This window comes from Strigops habroptila, chromosome 5 (genome assembly GCF_004027225.2).
Source record: "Strigops habroptila isolate Jane chromosome 5, bStrHab1.2.pri, whole genome shotgun sequence".
NCBI classification, from domain to species: domain Eukaryota; kingdom Metazoa; phylum Chordata; class Aves; order Psittaciformes; family Psittacidae; genus Strigops; species Strigops habroptila.
In genome coordinates, this window is record NC_044281.2 from 53,217,378 (window position 1) to 53,238,255 (window position 20,878).

Sequence of the window (20,878 nt, forward strand, 5' to 3'; positions counted from 1 at the left end):
AGTTTTTACTCCATCTCCTTGTTCCAGGTCAGCATCCTTAGGAGCAGGTCAGAAAGATGGTCCCTTTGGATTCAGAATCTCTTCACTGTCAACATTAATTCAGCTCTCTGCCATGGATCACACATTGGAATTTGTTTCAAATGAGTAGAAACCATTCTCTGAGTCTTATTAGATTTATAAACCAATTTTTCACCACTGTTATTTCCCTGACATGTGAACTGTCTGTATGGCTTACCCATCAAATTAATTCTTCACAGGTGCCACCAAAGCAAAATGGACTAAGGGCTTTGTCTTCCCTAAAACTTAAAAATATTAAGAACTTCAGTAACAGCTAGTGAGAAGTATTGCATATTTATAATGAAAGAAAATAAAAGGGGTTTTCGCTACCCTGGAGGTAATAAACCACTTTATTTATTTATTCATTTAACACCAGATGTATTCAAAATCTTTAGAAAAGTTCCAGACAGGAACTAACATTTTTCATGTTGGTCAGGAAGCATTCATATGGGGCTCATTTTAAAAATGTGTTCTGATGTGTGAAATTCAATTCAGGTTATGCATAATCACAACAAAGATTTGGCAGATAACAGGTTTTTGTTTCGTTTTTATTATTTCTGGCTTTTATTAGGCAGCCACACATGATCCGAGATAAATATATGTTAATAATGATTTACATGAGAGATCTGGTACAGAACAGTATTCCCCACCAGAAATCTTCATGCTATATAATGTATCGATTTTTGGCATGTAGTAGAACTCCAAGAATATTGCAGGCATATTAGATATTGCCTCTCTAGTCAATATCTGCCAAATTTTTTATTATAAAAAAAATCCTGAGATCTTTCTAGTGTATTCTTTGATGTTGCCAAATGCTTTCCTTTCCCTTTCCAATCCTTCTCCCTCCAAAAATCCCAAATCAGGCCCCCAAAGGACAAGACTGGACATAATAAGAGATAAAAACAAAGATCGGAGAAATTCTCTCTGAGTTTTCTTTTGATCTCTCTCTCTGCCTGCTACCCCAGAGCCCCAGTTTTGTGCCAAACCCCAAGCAGTAGGATCTGGGCACTTGCCCCCACCTCTGGAGGCATGCCCAGCAGATCCAGGCAGCAATTCTCACTCCTCCCATCATTCTCATCCCAAAATAATCTCCTTATTTTGTATCCCTATTTTAGCACACAAAGCGGATTCTGCTCTATACTCTGAAGTATCTTCTTTTTTTTTCCCGTCCCACATTTACATGTGCCTATACTGAAAACTAAATTTACAATAGTTAAATGCCCTAGTGACCCAATTACCAATCCCAAGGGGGAGCACACGCACTGGTGAGTCAACTGATATTTCAGCATGACTGCACAGCCCTTGCTGTGCTGTGAGGCTGCTTCTCTCCCATTTGGTTTTCAATGCACGACAGAGGAGTGAGGCAGGAATGGAGCCTATCACTTGTTGTGCACTGAGAAGCTATGCTTTGGCACAGATAAAATTATGAATCCTTTGGTAAAGGGTCTTGAACTGGAAGGGACAGCTTGCCACCCAAAAAAACCCAAGTTAAAAATGGTTATTTTTTACAGAGGAGGAATTGCGTGGGCTGGGCATTATTTGTTTGAGCCACTTCTCTGATGGGAGTAAACACCTACCTTGGATTTTAAAAAGGCTGGAGAGTATGGAACTCTGTCTGGGGACAGGTGATCAGTCAACAGAGAGTTTGTGGGTCAGGATCAAAGGGAGAACAGCAATGGGGGACATTACGGTGGGGATCTGTTACAGGCCGCCTGATCAAGAGGACTCTGTGGATGAAGCGCTCTACAGACAGGTAGGAGCAGCCTCATGCTCGCAGGCCCTTGTCCTCATGGAGGAGACTTCAACCATCCTGATATCTGTTGGAGGGACGGTATGGTCCGGCACAAGCAATCCAGGAGGTTCCTCAATTGTGTGGAAGACAACTTCCTCTTTCAAGCAATAGAGGAGCTGACAAGGAGAGGTGCCATGCTGGACCTTGTGCTCACCAACAGGGAGGGACTGGTTGGAAATGTGATGCTCCAAGGCAGCCTTGGCTGCAGCGATCACGAGATGGTTGAGTTTGAGATCCCCAGGACAGTGAGAAGAGCATGCAGCAAGCTCACTGCCCTGGACTTCGCGAGCAGACTTTGGCTTCTTCAGGAACCTGCTTAGCAAGGTTCCATGGGATATACTCCTAGAGGGCAGGGGGGCCCAAGACTGCTGGCTGATGTTCAAGGATCACCTGCTACGTGCTCAGGAGTGTTGCATCCTGACTAGAAGGAAGTGTGGCAGGAGGGCCAGGAGACCTCCATGGATGGACAAGGAGCTGCTGAGGAAACTTAGAGGGAAAAAAGAAGCTTATAGAAGGTGGAAGCGAGGACAGGCTGTCTGGGAAGAATATAGGAGCACTGCCTGGGAAGCTAGGGACCAGGTTAGGAAAGCTAAGGCCCAGCTACAATTAAGTTTGGCAAGGGATGTGAAAGATAACAGGAAAGGATTCTATAGGTACGTAGCAAATAAAAGACAGGCTAGGGACAACTTGGGCCCTCTCTGGAAGCTATCAGGAGAACTGGCTACCATGGATTTGGAGAAGGCTGAGGTTCTTAATGACTTCTTTGCCTCAGTCTTCACTAGCAAATGCTCTGACCACACCACTCAAGTCTTGGAAAGCAGATGCAGGGACTGTGAGAATGAAGAGCTTAGGCCCACTGTAGGAGAGGATCAGGTTCGAGACCATCTTAAGAACCTGAACGTGCACAAGTCCATGGGACCTGATGAAATCCATCCACGGGTCCTGAAGGAGCTGGCGAATGAAGTTGCTAAGCCACTGTCCATCATATTTGAAAAATCCTGGCAGTCAAGTGAAGTTCTTGATGACTGGAAAAAGGGAAATATAACCCCCATTTCCAAGAAGGGGAAGGTGGAAGACCCGGGGAACTACAGACCAGTCGGTCTCATCTCTGTGCCTGGCAGAATCTTGGAGCAGTTTCTCCTGGAAAGCATGCTAAGGCACATGAAAAACAACGAGGTGGTTGGTGACAGCCAACATGGCTTCACTAAGGGGACATCCTGCCTGACCACAATTTGGTGGCCTTCTATGATGGAGCCATGGAACTGATGGACGGGGCAGAGCAGTTGACATCATCTACCTGGACTTGCGCAAAGCGTTTGACACAGTCCTGCACAACATCCTTGTCTCTAAATTGGAGAGACATCAATTTGATAGATGGACCACTCAGTGGATAAAGAACTGGCTCGATGGCCGCACGCAAAGAGTTGTGGTAAATGGCTCGATGTCCAGTTGGAAACCTGTAACGAGTGGTGTCCCTCAGGGATCGGTGTTGGGACCGGTCCTGTTCAACATCTTTGTCGGTGACATGGACAGTGGGATTGAGTGCGCCCTCAGCAAGTTTGCCGACGACACCAAGCTGTGTGGTTTGGTTGATATGCTGGAGGGAAGGGATGCCATCCAGAGGGACCTTGACATGCTTGTGAGGTGGGCCAGTGCCAACCTTATGAAGTTTAACCAAGCCAAGTGTAAGGTCCTACACCTGGGTCAGGGCAATCCCAGGCACTGCTACAGGTTGGGTGGAGAAGAGATTCAGAGCAGCCCTGCAGAGAAGGACTTGGGGGTGTTGGTTGATGAGAAGCTCAACATGAGCTGGCAGTGTGCGCTCGCAGCCCAGAAACCCAACTGTATCCTGGGCTGCATCAAAAGGAGCGTGACCAGCAGGTCGAAGGAGGTGATCCTGCCCTTCTACTCTGCTCTCGTGAGACCTCACTTGGAGTATTGTGTACAGTTCTGGTGTCCTCAACATAAAAAGGACATGGAGCTGTTGGAGCGAGTCCAAAGGAGGGGCCACAAGGATGATAAGAGGGCTGGAGCACCTCCCGTATGAAGACAGGCTGAGAGAGTTGGGGCTGTTCAGCCTGGAGAAGAGAAGCTGCGTGGAGACCTCATAGCAGCCTTCCAGTATCTGAAGGGGGCCTATAAGGATGCTGGGGAGGGACTCTTCCTTAGGGACTCTAGTGGTAGGACAAGGGGTAATGGTTTCAAACTCAAACAGGGGAAGTTTAGATTAGATATAAGGAAGAAGTTCTTTACAGTGAGTGTGGTGAAGCACTGGAATGGGTTGCCCAGGGAGGTTGTGGATGCTCCATCCCTGGCAGTGTTCAAGGTCAGGTTGGACAGAGCCTTGGGCCACATGGTTTAGCGCAAGGTGTCCCTGCCTATGGCAGGGAGGTTGGAACTCGATGATCTTAAGGTCCTTTCCAACCCTTACTATTCTATGATTCTATGATTCTATGATTCTATTAAAGCACTCAACCAGCTCCATTTAGAGCCTAAAACAAATGCTAGAATACAACACAAAGTAACAGTGAAATCATTCTAGACCTCCATCTCTCTCAGCTGTGGAGCACTGTAGGTTTCGAGTCCTTCCGGCACTCAACTTTGATGTGTGGGTATTGACAAATCCAAGTTCTGGTTGTCAATATAAATCCTGGCCAAAGACAAAACAACGAGGAGCCAGTCACCAGCCATCTCTCCTTTCTGTGCAGAAACACACTACATTTCACTGAACGCTCCATGCCTTTGCTTCAGCTCTCAGGTTGACACATTTAATATGAAGGCTGCACTTCCCATTTCCCAATATTAATGAGTCACAAACATTATTTTATGCTGTGCACTTTTGCTTTGAGTCCTAATATTACTCTGGGGGAGGCAAAAGCAGGCTCTGCTCTCTGCTGCATAGCTGTGGATTTCACTAATGTCATGAAGAGTTACCTACACCGCACAGAAAAAAACACCTTTATGCGCTGAACACCACACTCTAGTAACAATGAGGACTGCATGTTAAAAGGACACAATGTCACACTTTTTTGGAGCACATTGGTTTCTATTGTATTAGCTGCATACTAATATAGGCAATCATGCTAGACAAATACATGTGCACACACTCACTGACAGTTCAGAAACACCTCCTGTGTCACTTCCTGACTTCTTGCAAATTCTTCAATTACTTTCTCCCAAAAGAAGCTTCTTTGTAAGTGTACTGACATGAGAAGGCTGATTCTGCCTGCTTTTCTCATGTCAATCTTAGAATTTCTCTCCCTAGCTCAGAAAAGCAGAGGAACCTGCACTTTTACATGTGGTAGTGCTCTGAAGCAAACACTAAACAAAGATGCCTAAATGCCTTGAACCATATGCCATTTCCATAGTGACACAAACCAGTGCTTTCTTGGGGCTTGGTTATACAAAACCAGACCTCACAGACCACAGTTATGGAGGGCAATATTAATGGCTGTATTACACGCACTGAATCAACAAGTGAATTGTTTATATACTCATTAGGATTTTTGTTCCTGTTCTCACACATCTAATTCCAAAAGACCTCTATAAATCCACTGATGTTGCCCTATTTCTATACAGGGGAAACCAAGATCTGAATTCCATCCCAGAGAAATAAATATTAAAAATAGGTTTATATGCAATAAAACGTTGGTTGAATACTTTCTATTTATATATAATCAGTATAAAACATTTGCAATAATCTCATAGTGTAAGTGTAGTTTTTAAACAACTGCCTGATGTGGAAACAAAGAAAACATCCTGGACAATGGTGGTCCTGTAACAGGGAAAAAAAGAGAGGGACAACCAGACTTCCAAGCAGCTTCCCTGCAGTGTAAATATAGCCATTGAACTGGATTCTCCACTTCTTAGAACAAGTTAATTATAAGTAATCTCTCCAAAATGAAAAGCATGATTTTGTCCTAAATCTTGTGCAGTGGAGTGATCAATTGGACCCAGTTAGTCTATTCCCAGAACATCTGCACAATGATAACGAATACCTAAAACCTGTCCTTGAAAACCATTTTGCTCTGATACTGAATACAATTCTCTCTCATATTGGCTTAATCTACATGAAATTTCTTTTACCAAATGTCTGCAAATCAGTATATTTATGATTTGCAGCAATTCCATAATACGCTGACTGTGGCTAATGTTAGACCATTCTACTAAAGACACCACTGACTGACCCAGAGGAAGCAGCACAGCCATGTGCAGCTCCTTCTACTGCCCTATGACAAAATCAGAAAGTAAAAACACTCATCAGATTCACCAGTGTCGCTTTTCTCCCTGCTGAGGCCGCCTGCTATCAATAGGTACCAGAAATTGAAGAGTACTACTCCATCATCATTACAAATGAGATTTGGACATTGCTGCAATTAATCTTCCTGAATCAATAGGTACAGTTTGATAACCCACTGACCTGTCAATGAGAAGAGCACAAAGAAAAATGATCAGAGGGGATCAAAATCCTTTATACAACAATGGTTTTTATCAACAAACACAGGTCAGCCAAAACAGCAGTGGTTCATGTAAGTGGGTATATTTCACAGAAATCGTGAATGGCAAGTATCTTCTGTTTCAACTACATGTTTATTCAGTTGAGACATCAGTACCATACTGAATATATTTAGTATGCATGTTATATAATGCTTCGGTGTTACAATTTTCCAATGCTCTCTTTAAGAAATTTATGGGCTTGAAGAAAAACCACAAATTACAGGATTATTATTCTTTAGGAAATTTTGGCTGGTTTTTTTTTTTATTCAAAAAGAAATCAATTAAAAAACTCCGAATTCCCCACACCATAGAAATTCCATTGTACAGAACCTCTAGAATTAAAAATATGTATTTCTTAAATAGCTTCATTGTCTCCCAGTCTGCCATGGAAACAGCATTATGCATCTATAGGCAAATTAAAGGAACATATTTTAAAGACTCAAAAATAAACCTACCCAAATAAAACCAGTGATCGGAAGCTAATTCCTGGCAATTGTCAAAAATGTATTGTGTTGCCAAGCCTTGAGATTTTATAGAGAGCATTTAGATTGTGAATCATGCTGCAGGCGGCTTAATGAAAAGATCCAGCTGTCATGTGATTTTGGAAGAGAAGAAACAGGAAAGAAAATCACCTCTAGCTTGAGGAGAAATGCAAACTCAGAAACATGGTGTAATAGGCACAGCTCTTCACATGATTGCCAGGAAGACTTCTGTGCCATTATAGGGCTTCTCTAAAACTAGGTTCCCCATTACTGCTCGATCATGGAGTACCAACAGCCACCAACTGAATTACACTGCTTCCAGAAGATTAGCCAAGATGGTCTTTTTGCAGCCCCTGCTAATAAAGTCTCCATGGGCATGTCCAGATCATGCAATGGAGCACTAGTACTGATATCCACAGTGTACTCCGAATTCAGAGTATCACACTTTCGCAGGTAAAACATGTCTTACATGACCTACATCTGACTTAGGTCTGGCAGCTGATTCCCCATAGCATTACATCTAACACTGCTATACTGCTCAGCCTTTCCCAGACATTCTGGGTCCTGGCTTAGGCTGTGCATAACAATTTCAGTATCTCTGCATTTGCAATGCAGGTTTGTCCTGAATCACCCAGAAGCTGCTAGACTTCATGCACAAAGTTATACTACTGCTTCCATGATAAACTATCTGGCTCTTCAGCTATGCTGTCAGAAGTTTTTAGATCCAGAAGTCCCAAGATAACCTTCACAGACAACCCATATATAGGCAATTTCATTTTCCTCTGCTGCCTGTCATTTCCAGATGCAGCCTGCTGCCAGACAGGAGAAGAAACCAAGAATTGTGGAGCCCAGAGGTCCTGCACCACAGTACAAAGGCCTGTGTAATCTGCTGCCAGTGGGCACTTTTTCCTCTTTGTGTAGAAGTGAATACATTTACATAAACGAAGTGAACAGGAAACTGCAGATTATAGCTTCAGAACTTGCTAATGACCATCCAAAGGATGATGAAGATAAGAGTAGGACTGATTTTTTTGTTGCCTGTCTCATGTTTTTGTTATTTTAAAAAAATATTTGGCATTATTGAAACCACAGATGATATTGCCAGTTGATATTTGGGCATAGTACTTACCAGGTTTAATTATCTGCTTTCTCCCTATTTTGGCCCAGTATTTCATCTTACACAGGATTTTAGTCACCCAACTCAAAGGAGAAATCCAGTGAGCTATTCCTTTCAACAACCAGGTAAGTCACAACATTTTAAAAAGTAATAATCAAAAATAAAAAAATCACCCTGGGACAATGCTCCCTAAGCGCTCATTATCAACACTGGTTCCTAATTTATGCCTCGCTGTTTTACATCACTACTGAACTTCATGCCAAACTCTAGAACAATGACATCCAACAGAGCAGGAATTTGTATGGGAAAGCACTAGGTTTTTATCCTGAAGGCCAAACAAGTAGCTGTTTGCAATTCAGCTTTGGCCTGACTATTCCATTACCTCACTCAGTTTTAGAGAAGTTCAAGGGAAACTATGTGGGACTGAGAGATCACAAAACACCATTTTCACCTGCAGGATTCCATTACTTGTCCACTGGATATTTCACATGACAAATAATATAATAATATCTTTTCAACATATTTACATTTAAAGTTTTTTATCTCCAAATAAGAGTTTTTTTGAAAACTCCGAACTGACAGCATTTTAGGAACAGTATAATGGAGGAAGAGAATACACTAGACAGGAACACTGGAACACAGATTGCTACTCAGATAAAGAATATCACCTGTTCTTTGATTTCTAGATGATGATACAGGCTCTTGGTTTTCAAGGTCTCCTCTGAAAGCCCTCCCTTGCAGAAAATACATTTATTTCACTGAGAAGAATAAAAGAGCTGAACCTTAAAAGAACTATATAGGTACACATTAGGTTAATTTTAATGGTTCAAAGCCAGTGTTCAGGTGTTAAATCACCATCTTCCAAAAGTTGCCTTGGAGGAAAGTAAACATAGATACCCAAAAATAGGAAAACTGAATCGTTTCCCAAATGGAGTACTGTAAAACTCAGCATTTTTATTTGCATTTTGTCTGGCACTCCTTCTTCGCAATAATTCAAGAATAGTCTACTGCACTGCATGTGTACCTTGGCAAAATGGATCCTGTAAAGCTTTCAGAGTCAGGAATATGGGACCTAGCCACAAACCCTAAATCAAAACTTGTAGTCACCAGCCTGAACCAAGAGCTGCTGCACTGGGCATATAGACAGGCCCTGTGAACTTCAATGGCCACAGCTCAGCCTTCGGTCAACTTTCTTATTGTGTTTGATAATGAGGGACAACTCCACACATTTTGCATCAAGGCTGTTCAGAATGGGTGCTTTGTTGCATGCTTGAATTGTGATATTTCACCTTGTAAACATCAGTGCTTTTGGATTACTATGAAAAACATACCATCTATTGCATGCAAACACACGCCCAGTTACTAAATACAAAACTCAGTTGTAGCTTCAAGCATATTGTGTTGTGGCCCAAGAGCCTTGAAAGCAGCTCCACAGATCCAAGAGCAACTTATCCCATAAATACAGATGACAAGCCCCACCTTGCACTAAAGCATGGACCGCCCAGCTTTGTGTATAAAAGCAAAATAAAAAATAGGAGGGTTGTTTTTCTGGGTGACCTTGAACAACGTGGGTTTTGGCAGGAGTAGGAGAACACCACGGGGACAGTGTGTGAAACAGCTTCCACTTCTGTTTCATTTCACTTCTAGACACTGGTTAGTTTGGATTAAAACCATCAGCTCTGTTGACCCTTAGCAGAGCTGGAGGCTTGTACAGCGCGTTGCGAGTGCCATCTGCAGGTGGAAACATGTACTGGTGGGGATGCCAAAAATGCGGGTGAGCCTGCGCGCCGGCAAACCTTAACAGTACATCTGACAGAAAAACTCATAAATGCAGAAAGACTACAGAAATGCTTCTTTCAGATCATTCAAGTACAAAACCACTAAGTCCTGCACCAGCAGAATGCAAGGGATTAACAGAGCAGTTTCCCCAGCATCTTTCCTACTTCTGCACCAGCATACGTGCAGTGAAGCTCTTTGTAAGCAGAGGAGGATGTCGAGGAGGCCACCTTAATCTCCAATTGCTGGGAATGACAGAAGGGAGGAGAATAGTCTAAGGTCCCTCTCTTCATATACGGAGAATAGAAGGATTTCCAACACATGCCACTCAACTTGATAGTGCTAAAGCATTGGGAGACTTTTCCGATTGACAGTAACACTGGTTTCCAGGATAAAAGCCCTTTTCTAAGGAAAAATTGAAATTATCTTTGGATTTACAATCGTAACTGGCTGAACTATGGTTATCTGATTTGCACAAAATAATTCCAGCCACTCAAAGAGGCTGTCATTGCAGGAATGTTGCAGCTACATGAAGAGTGGTATTTCTTTGGTGATATCTTGATAATGCCTGACTGCTAATTTTCACTGCGTCGCAGGCACTGGGCCTAAGCCTGGCAATTTCAGGGTGCCAGCCTGTGAACAGCATCAGCATTGGCTGAAAAACACCTGCAGGTATGTAAAAGATAACAACCTCCCTCCCAGGAGCTCAGGCTAAAAAGCCTCCAAATTCAAATTCAAGCATTTGCCATCTGTGCATTCCATATAGAATAAATAGAAAAATTGCCAGAGCATTGTCTAAGCAGCAGTTATGAGAGAAAGGGACCCCAAATTAGATTTCCTATTGCCCACAATGCAGCACTCTAAAAATCACTGACATTTTCCAAGCACAGCTGTATGTAGGAATGTGATCTATTTTGCCCATGACTGATTGAATCATTACATCTAGGTTTATAAATCTGTGGAGTTTCTAATCAGACATAGAGAGAGCATGTTCAACCTCTCGATCTAGTGCCTTGGCAGGTCAGTCAATCAGAGCATTTCTCAGCACAGCAATCCCAGATACACTACTACTCTTTACATGCAGCTAGGCAGCATGCAAAAACATTAATGTTTTACCCAATGTTGAAAATACCAAGAAAAGTCATTAAAATTGCTTCTAGTCTGACCTTTGCAAATGCCTTCCTGAAACAGGAGGAGATAAAAACAAATATATCAGAGCCAAAAGAAAGTAGATTTTAGAGATTAAATTTATACTGTACGGCAGGCTAAGTGGTGGGTTGTTTTTTTTTTCAGAGAACTGTCAATAGCAAATACTATTGCTTATACTGTCAATCTTACCAGTTATGTTAGTACTACACTTTTTATTTTATTTTTTAAGAAAAACAAACACACATCTATTGTTAATGCCAGTAATTAACATCCTGATGAGGGGAATGGGCAAACTTATCAGTTTGTTTCAGGATCTTAGCACATGTGCTTTATTATACAACTATATTGGGAATAAGCAACAGTAGTCACCCACCCTAGCCATGGCAAAGATATTCAGTAAGTGGAGAAAAATGCCTCTAAAGAGTTAACCATCAAGAAAGGAGTTAAGAAGAATAAAAACTGGTCATAATTAGAGCAGGGAGATTTATTCCCCAACCACAAAATTGACCTCACTAGAAGCTTCTGCAGGAGAACTCCAGGTGTGACAAATTTATGGCCTCCCCTCCTACTCTTGCCATTACTCTTTCCAAAGCAGAGTATTATATTCTTAAGTCCTTGACCTCAGATAAAGCCTGAGCTTCCTTTCACTTCCCCTCAGTGCTTGTCCCCATGTCCATTTGCCAGCACCACATTCCAGTGTCACACTGCAGACAGGCTTCATAAATCAGCAATGACATTCTGGTGTAAATGCACCAGAGGAAACTCTTTCTGTCAAAGCCAGGGGAAAGTAATCAAGTTTGAATTGTGTCAGTGATTACTAATTAGGAGGCACCATAAACTTCATACTCAGAATCACTGATCATGACTGTTCACAGTTGTCCTTGTAGAGCAACGAGACACTTACTGATGCCGTTAAGATGTAAAGGAATCTGATTCAGAGAAACGTAAGAGACTCTGCACCCATGCAAACTATACTCTTCCCTTTCCTCTCCATCCTCCTCCCAAACACTCATCTTCATTAGAACACGTCATTATCTGGTGAACAATCTTTGTTCTGAATTTGGCCTTATGAAATGAAATGTGCTGAAGTTATACACAGACAGACATGCTGAAATAGTACAGAAGGAGGACTAACAGAGAGGTTTGAAAAGCCTTAAGTGAAATAATTCTCTTCTGACTTAACCTAGTACCTACGCATGCAAGCTGCACCTTTGTAAGGTTCCTAAACCCTGGTGAAGGGATCTATCTCCAAATTACATCATGCAATGGAGCAAGCCTTAAGCGAGCTGTTGTTTCTACATGCAGACAATCACACAGCTTGCACCCATCTCTATTGTCAAGACCATGTTATTTTACTGTTTTCTCACCCATTCTTAATTTGTTTCCTACATCTCTAGTGAAGTACTACTCAAAGAGGAGGTAAAAAAGAAAAATAAAAAGCTGTGATCCAGAATGTTAGATGTAAGTGGAGTTATGAAGGTAATGTATCGTTGAGAAGGGAGATTTATAAAATATTAATGCCACAAAGGACATTAAATCACTTAGTTTCAGATCCTGTATATTACATGGTTTTCAGTTTCATTTGTTACCCCATTATTGCATCCAATAACAGCTGACTCAAGCACATCTTCTGGAAAGGCAACTAATGTTGATTTCAGCATGAATCCTCACACTAACTTGTGCTTTTGGATAAGGCCTTGTAGAACTGTCGTTTGCAACCTTCAGCATATGGTCTATTTTAATAAATTTGCAACAGGTAATTCTAAAAATTCAAGCCTATTACCAGAAGACTCAAATCCACAAGAGGTCCCATGAAATTTTAGAGACCCACCAATCTAGAACTGCTGCTTTCAGGCTGTGTGATTTGTCAATGGTATGCAAAGACATGCTGTCACAGCTGAAAGGTAACACTGAAGTTCACTAGCAAGCCAAGCAATAGAATATTCCATCAAGAGCTGAACATCTAATTAAAAGGATGTTGGCCAGCTGAATGGATCCAAAGAAGCAGGTAACAGAACTTTTTTAATGGATTGATTAATAAGAGCATGATAGTAGAATTAAATACATTTAACATGTTTAAGAGGCACATAGGAGAAGACACGCTAACATTCTACAGATTGTTCAGGGTTGTTAATTAATCTCTTTTTCTGGAATTTATCTGCTTAAGAGAGATAAATAAGACTAAAGGGACTTAAACAGGGTGGGGGCTGGGGGAGGGAGATTAAGAGAAATATAAATTGAATATGACAGAGAGGAAAAAACATATCTAGCTAGTAGCTGCCATCAGGCAGTGAAATAGTTTCCCTGAGGGCACAGTGAAACAGGTATGCCCCTGTTTCTGGAAACATCTTCAACTAAACTAGGCTGGCACATGTGAAGGGTGCTACAGAAAAACAATACTAAAGTCTAAAAGCAAAAAATTATTGCCCCCCCGTTCCAAAATTCCAAACCAAACAAAAACTCCTTCCACATAATACACTGTACTCTTGGAAAGAGTGGAAGAGTAGTTGCCCTTACTGTAAACAGCTCTAGTGTTTTCCCTACTTTCCCTACAGCAGCTTTACTAGCTGCTGCTTTCCACCACATTCTCAAGGTCCTCAGTTTCCACTCTAGGAGTTAAAACTGTTTTTTTCTATTATCCTTGCTCATAACCATCCTCCTTTATTTCCCAACATTTTGCATTACTGCCCCGTAAACTGCTTGCAATTTCTCATAGGCTTTGAGACCTCCCATCAACTCAATCTGGTGATTTTCTGGTTGTAAGTCCTGCTGCTACCATGTTCTGCAGTGTGCATGCCAACTTTCAAACCTAGGAGACAGCTCCAAATAATTGAAGAGAGCAGGGTGACCCAAAAGAGCAATAGTTTTTCCTTAATATACAAGAGGAGTAACAAAAATCAAGACAGAAAACAGAAGTCTCTGATTCAGGCTCTTACCTGTGCTACCTCTTCAAAATCATCATGTCTTTTCTGCAGTGCACGTGCTCTGTGTAGAGACTTCCCCACTCCTGTATGTTTACTCAGAAAGGCTTCTCCATGATTTTCTATCCAGTCCAGTACCTGCCAGAAAAGAAGAACATCCAATTACCTCTACTGTCTCAGTGACACAGAGAAATTCTCAGGGTGAGGATAAAACAGCTGCAGAGGTATTGCTTTGTGCTTGCTATAGCTAAACATATGCAGATCTGTCAAAGTTGATTCCATCTGGATAGAAGATAAACATTTCTAGATGTTACTGGTAAATTAGAATTATTGGATTTTTACTATTCAATTTATTTTGAAGTGTAGCTTAGTTATTTGAGCCTGGCAGATAGCAAACATTTACTTTTACTTAAAGAATTTTGAGGAACAGGAATCAGAAATCTGGTATCTTTTGCAGCAAGTACCCTTCTCTCTTGAGAGCTCCTTGTGTAAACCGGAAACAGGAAAACTGATTTTGCATAAAGAGCAGATCTTAAGGGGAAGCATCTTAAACAAGTCCAAAAGCATGATGAAGGATCAATTAAAATTTATTTTGATGTGGGGAGAAAGCATTATCAGAGTACCTAGAATGAAAACATAAAGAATCCTTCACTGCAGGATGTAAAATGTTGACAGTGTGCACCCTCCAAGTCTTCAGGGTTTTCAGTTCCAAAGGTAACTGATCATTATAGAAGAGTAAAGTGACAAGTCTGATATTTTGAGAGTTAAAGAGGATTTTCTTTTAAAAATAAATAAACTGTATGAGCACCATCCACTTGGAGCTCCTCACAATAACACTGGCATTAAAATTTAGTTCTGTTTGAGGTCTACTATAAGCTGAAGAAAAAAAATTAACTTGACAATATGAGCTTGGGAAATTTCAGGATGTGATCTCCACCCTTTCTACAACTTTTTCCCAATACACAGAGGCTAAGAGAATAAACAGTACTAGATCAATACTGGTATTTGTGTAAGTAGCTAGGGCTCCACTCAGCAAGGAGCCCCGTGCTCACAGGGAGTTGTTGACCCTCACTGCTACTGATACTTACGGACTAGCAAACGACAGCTGGTATTTCTGTCACATTGAAGGGAGAAGACACCACAAGAGTCCCCAGGATAGCAATACTACCAGGGCGCTGCACCTGCAAACAGCCTCAGAGCTGCATCCTTTCTTTGTGCAGAGCTGGGGTGCAAGCAGCAAGCATGGGCCCCAGTGATGCTGGGCAGGGGCTGCAGGACACCTTGTGGCAGCTTGGCCTGAGAAGGGCTTTGGTAACACGGCACAGAACTGAGGCACAAGACAGCTGTTGTGCAAGGAGCCACTTGTCTTGTGTCCGACTGATAAATAAGCAGATATTATTGACTAAGCCCAGAAATCTAAGACTGGAAAAATGGTAGATGTGATTTTATTTTTTTATTCCCAGGCAAGTAAGGCTATTTCATGGCTTGGTTGCACAGAATCTAAACCAGCTGGTCTTTGAGTCTTTTCTGTACTATAGATCCCAAGCATATTTTTATAGGAAGCTCTCAGTACAAACAAAGCTTTCTACACATAGACTCATTTCCCAATCCTATTACTTTGCTGGAAAAAAGCATTTTTAAAGTAATATTTTGTGCTTACAAGATATTTTTCATCCACAGAGTACAAATAATTTCACAAAACAGGGTATCAACACACACTATGTCCTGCGGGGCCCACGCATATTTGGCACAAGTATCACTGTGAGGATGAAGAAGCAGGACCAGGTGTGTTGGCAGTTCAGTCACCACTTCCTGTTTCCCCTTCTCTAATCAGTTTGTCTCCCATTTGCTTTGGTAGTCAACTGCCTTCTAGAATTTGTGTCATTAACAGTCTGTAAATAATTCCATTAACAGCTTCTTTACTCTTGTCAGGAGTTTTCAACTTATCTGTTAAAATGGAACCAGATCAAAATTCAATTTTGAAAACATCTCATCTAATGAAGCCTCATTTTTTAAGTATTTTTTTTAATGGCAAATGGCTTTAATTTGAGCAGTGTTTCATATGAAGTTAGTATGCAGTATGTACTTTCTGTTTATTAATATTTGATAGCCACTCACTGTAATGCTATAGCAAAATATTCTAATAACTTTTTCATGCTTATAGCATTAAAGTAGTAATCACATAAAAATAAAATTTTTATCCCAGCCAATGTTATATTGGGCTGCTTTAGTCACTGTTAGATGAAGGATGACAGAGATCGCCTCTTGTATTTTAGAAATCCTAACACACCAAAAAAAAAAAAACCAACCAGAGTTAGAACATTAATCCATAGGGAATAAACCTTTGTTCCAGGACTCATCCAAGAGCTGGCAACTCTTGCAGCAAAGTCCCATGTTGCATTCAGGCAGTTATTCCATAGTGCCTGACACAGAAGGGCACCATGTGGTGATTCATCAAATCCTTCCTATAACATGAAAGCTTCCCTCTGAAGTAATCTATGCAAATATTGATTAGGTTACCATATCTTTTCATTTATAAGATTAGATATAAAATACCCCTTGAGGTGACAAAATAAGTATATCCACTTAATAAATCAACACTGCACGACAAGATTAAAAAAAAAATCTATAAAACATCCACTGGCTATAACGCCCTATTTGAGTACTTTCCTATGTCGTTTCTATGCTTAAGAGTGCCACATGTCAGATTTCGTAGACCCTATCTAATCTTTAAAACATTCCAATTCGAACTGTTCCATAAACTCTACTTCTGCCATGATTCCCACAAGAAACAATCATGACTTTTTAAAGAATAACTTCCTTAACAGAATTTTCTGCGGCTCTGAAAACCATGTTAACATATTTGACCACTCCAGTGTTCAATGTATTTCTTGTCACAACCATTTGTGAAATCCATAAATGCTGGAATGAAAATACTGTGCTACAATTTCATTATGCATGGAGGAGAGAGGGGGGAAATACTATGTATGTATATGCGTAGTAAGAGACTAAGTGAATTGAGGTGTCCCAGGAAGTTGGCAGAAGAAAGGATGTTAGCATGAGGCACTGATGATCCAATAGCCCTAACTATCAGAGGAATCCTTGGCATTTGTATGAGGAGCTAATATGCCATCTAATAATTTGTAAACATAGAGAAATATCACATCTTTGTTTCTATCATACAAGACACAGAAAGTTTGCACTAAATGAAGAGCTGAGGTATGGGAATAACTAAGTGATCAAAGCAACAGCAAGAACATAAATGTGGATGGATTCAAAGCACTTACTCCCCAGTAAAAACAAGGCAAAATGTGAAGCAATTAGTCCGTGGCAAATGCAGGAACAACTCTGAAAGGTCACAATTAAATCTGAAATCACCAGCACTTGTAAACATCTACCTGTCAACATGTCTGGAAATATTCTCCCTTCCTCCTGAAGAAAGCAAATGTCTTTAGAACCAGCGTAACTGTGTAATAATTCAAGATAAACACTTAACATTTTAATTGCGAGCGCAGACTGTATAACTTGCTCTACTGCTGAAAATTAACATCCTGAGATATAGTTAGCCATTGAAGTTACGGTGCCACAGTTCAAATAATTTAATTACTCCTTAAAAACATAAACAGCTTGAAGATGCTGTTTAAAATGCAGTTAAGAGTGTTTTCCAAATTACATCTTCAAATTTCCTGTCTTTTATTGTCAAGCTATTTTTTCTTAAAACAGCTAGAAAAAGGCTGCAAGTCATGAATTGTTTGGAATGAAAATACCGTGCTACAGATAGATCCATCATCTGAGGTGTTCCTTGAAACATAAAATATATTTTGTAAGTCCGGTGTATGCCAAATCTTATTCTAGTACTCATTTACTACTGCAGTTCCAGTAGTTTGAAAGCTGCTCAGGAGAGGGGCCAGGACCTCCCTCCTGTTCTGTAGCTCCTCTAAAGTAAAGCCTGATCCTTCCTGACCGCAATTTAAAAACAGGCCAACTGCTCTGTGGACACACTTTCCATGTAGGAGCATTTGCCAATCCAGGCTGCTGTCCATTAAGACAAAACTACAATAATAAAACCATAGGTAGAGTTTGAACTTCTCCAGGCATGGGTGAAGCTGCCCCTGGAGTCACCTAGGGAATGCTCTAACTCACAGCTTGTGAAAGGGTTGGAGGATAATAGTCTTAGTATTTCACCTTTACCTGCAGCAAATTCCCACCCCACACCTTACTGACCCAGCCACTATTGGTGAGTTGATTTGGGTAGATTTCTGCTGTTTCTTTTAGCAGTCCCATAAGAAGACCACGGGAAGAAATAAACGAGCTGCTCTGTTCGCTTTAATAGTAGCTTGTATGGGACTCCAGATAGTGTGCATGTGAGCCTAGGAGGTGAGAAGGCGGCTCCCTTTTTCTGGATGGAGATCCATAATTCTGTGTTTAATTCCCAGCTAGTAAAACTTTATACAGCATCAGGCTCAAATGCATTAAATGTTTGCTAGGAGCCTGTTAATGGGGAGAACATAAACCAAATGCTCAAGAAGCACATTTGATGTCAGCAACATTTATTGGTGGGAATGCTGCAGGTAGGAATGCTTACACGTAAGTGTTAAAAAGATGTTAATATCTCTTTTTTTATTTCACCTAGTTTAAGATCAAAAGTGGTAGAAGCATTATTTTCTTTCTATCATGATGTGCATGTCCTGTTTTCTTATCTCCTCAGGGGCACAATTACACACACAGCAAAATAAGTAGCAAACCAAGGTCACCAGGAAAATTAAATAAAACTCCAGTAAAATTACAGCAGGCTGACTGTGCTAGCTATTACAGTTATTATATGGCTGGATAACCACAAGATTCAAAATGCTACCTGGAGGAAGAATAGCCATAACTGTCCCCATTGAATGATCTGTGTAACTGCAAAAATAATAATAGTGGCAATTCAGACAGGTTTCATCTGAGTACAGCATCAGGAAACAGGTGCTTCCAAAGGCCGCTCCACACTCCATCTTCCTGATGATTGAACTCTTGCCTATGGGAAGCCTAAGACAGACCTACGGCACACCTAAACTGGCAAAATAAATATCGCCCAGGTGAGGTCGGAGAAAAACATACTCCATTTGCAGGGAATGGTGATAGTTTGTATGGGACAAGGTAGGAAAACACACGAAGAAAGAAATGGAAGAATGGTTTTAAAGGAAAAATGTTGAAAAAGCAATCAGACAATAATTAAGCAAAGTTCTGGGATGATTAATTGCTCTTCCTCTAGGCTAATTTGTATGATGGCAATATGGCAAGATGATTGCATTAGTGCAGTTAAGGTCAAATTTTTTAATAGCTCAAAAAATTAATTTGATTTTTAAATTCAGAAAAAAAACCCCACCCAAAAAACAATGGGCATTATTTTAAAAGGGCTGATTTTTTTCAATGTGGGTCTTTGAAAATGAAGCCTCTTTCTGTAGGTATCTTTCTTAATCAGTAAATGTGAAAACTAAGAAGCACCTCACAACTTTATCTGACTTTAAAATAAAATCTCCTTGGGAAACAACTTTTTCACAGCAAGTCCCCAGGCTCTGGTCCCGTTTTACTGAATACAAAACATGAAAGTAGTAGTAAATCCATTACTTTAAGGAACTATATCCATTGCTGAACTTAATTGAAAAACTGCATTTTCACATCTTTTAAGTTGTATTTCTTATAGCAGCAGTGAATGAAGATGAAATGAGAATGACTTGGATAAGAATCATAAAATAATTTGGGTTGGAAAACACCCTTAAGATCACCTAGTGCAACCATAAACCCAAGACTGCCAAGTCTACCACTAAATCAGGTCCCTAAGCACCACACATCTACATGTCTTTTAAATACCTCCAGGGATGGTGACCCTACCACTTCCCTGGGGAGCCTGAACACAGAGGCTGGTCTAAATATAACAGTCATTGAATCCTACATGAAGGAGATGAGAACTGTAAGCTGGTGATTAAACCATCATTACTATGATGCAGCATGTTGTGCTAGCAGTGACAGGGCACTCAGATTTTGGCATTTGACCCAGGCCCATGTTGAACAGTTTCATTGCTCCTGAGCAAGATGACCCATTGAAGTGCCTTAGCTGAGGGAATCGTTAATCTTTGTTACTCTAAGACTCACTGTTGTTGCCATAGTGACTCTTCAAACTAGGTTACTCTGAAAACTGAAAATAAAATTATACTGTTTTACACTTTCAGCAGTTAAGAGTCAGATCTTGATCACAAAACAGTACAAACCTGGCATAACTCAAAGGGGTTAGATTAACTCTTTGGTAACTCCAGCAGAGTTGTAATAAATACCAGAGCAATTCCAGTGAAGTACACCCAATTTATTCAGTTTTAAATGAGGCCCATTTCAAATAGGTGCATAAGCATTGCTTAATTTTAAACACATGGATAGAGCCTCCAAAGTCTGTTAGGCTTATGCCAGTGAAAGGAAGCCAAACAGTATCAAGTCGCCACTATGTGCACTTTATTGCTTGCTCTTGAGATACTACGGGCTAACTAGAGTGCTGGTGCGATACCAGGAATTCATGTGACACTTCAAAACTTGTGGGTTTGCAGTCTCATCACCATTTTCACTCACAAGAATCAAACCTTATCTCTATCTTTTCTGTAGCTGCTATTATAAATGTTCATTGTCTTCAAGGCCTTGCACATCTGAAACTCTATTCCACAAATCTGCATTTGCCAACCATGCTTTTTGTAACCAAGAAGTGTAGTTAAAAGGTTCATGTTTCAGATCACGCTTTCACAGGTACTTTATATCCAAAGCTTGTTTTAAATGTTTTGTTATACTGCACAGCAACAAAATCCACTCTTCTGTCAAAGCCCTTCAAAATTGTACACACCTGGTTAGTAACACTGGCTGAACCAGAATTTGCAAGTACAAGACACACAGTTTTTAGCAGAAGATAATTCATTTCCTTACAATAGAAGAACTAGAAGCTACCACCATATATGCATTTATGAGCAACATAACTCAAAGTAGGCACTCCTTTCTTGAGAGGTAAAAGGGCCGCTATGCCATAAAGAGAGCATGTTTGCCAGAGAGGTGACAATCTCTGGGCGGA

At 40.7% G+C, this 20,878-nt stretch overlaps 1 protein-coding gene across 8 annotated transcripts in view; it reads right to left on the reverse strand.

The window, feature by feature from the left end:
• The window catches only part of KALRN (kalirin RhoGEF kinase), a 514,962-nt gene that overhangs the window by 225,123 nt on the left and 268,961 nt on the right, over positions 1–20,878 (reverse strand). For all 8 annotated transcript variants that reach the window (XM_030485889.1, XM_030485890.1, XM_030485893.1 and 5 more), the window contains exon 11: positions 13,807–13,929. In XM_030485889.1, the coding sequence (XP_030341749.1) occupies positions 13,807–13,929 (123 nt within the window). The remainder of the gene's footprint in view (positions 1–13,806; positions 13,930–20,878) is intronic.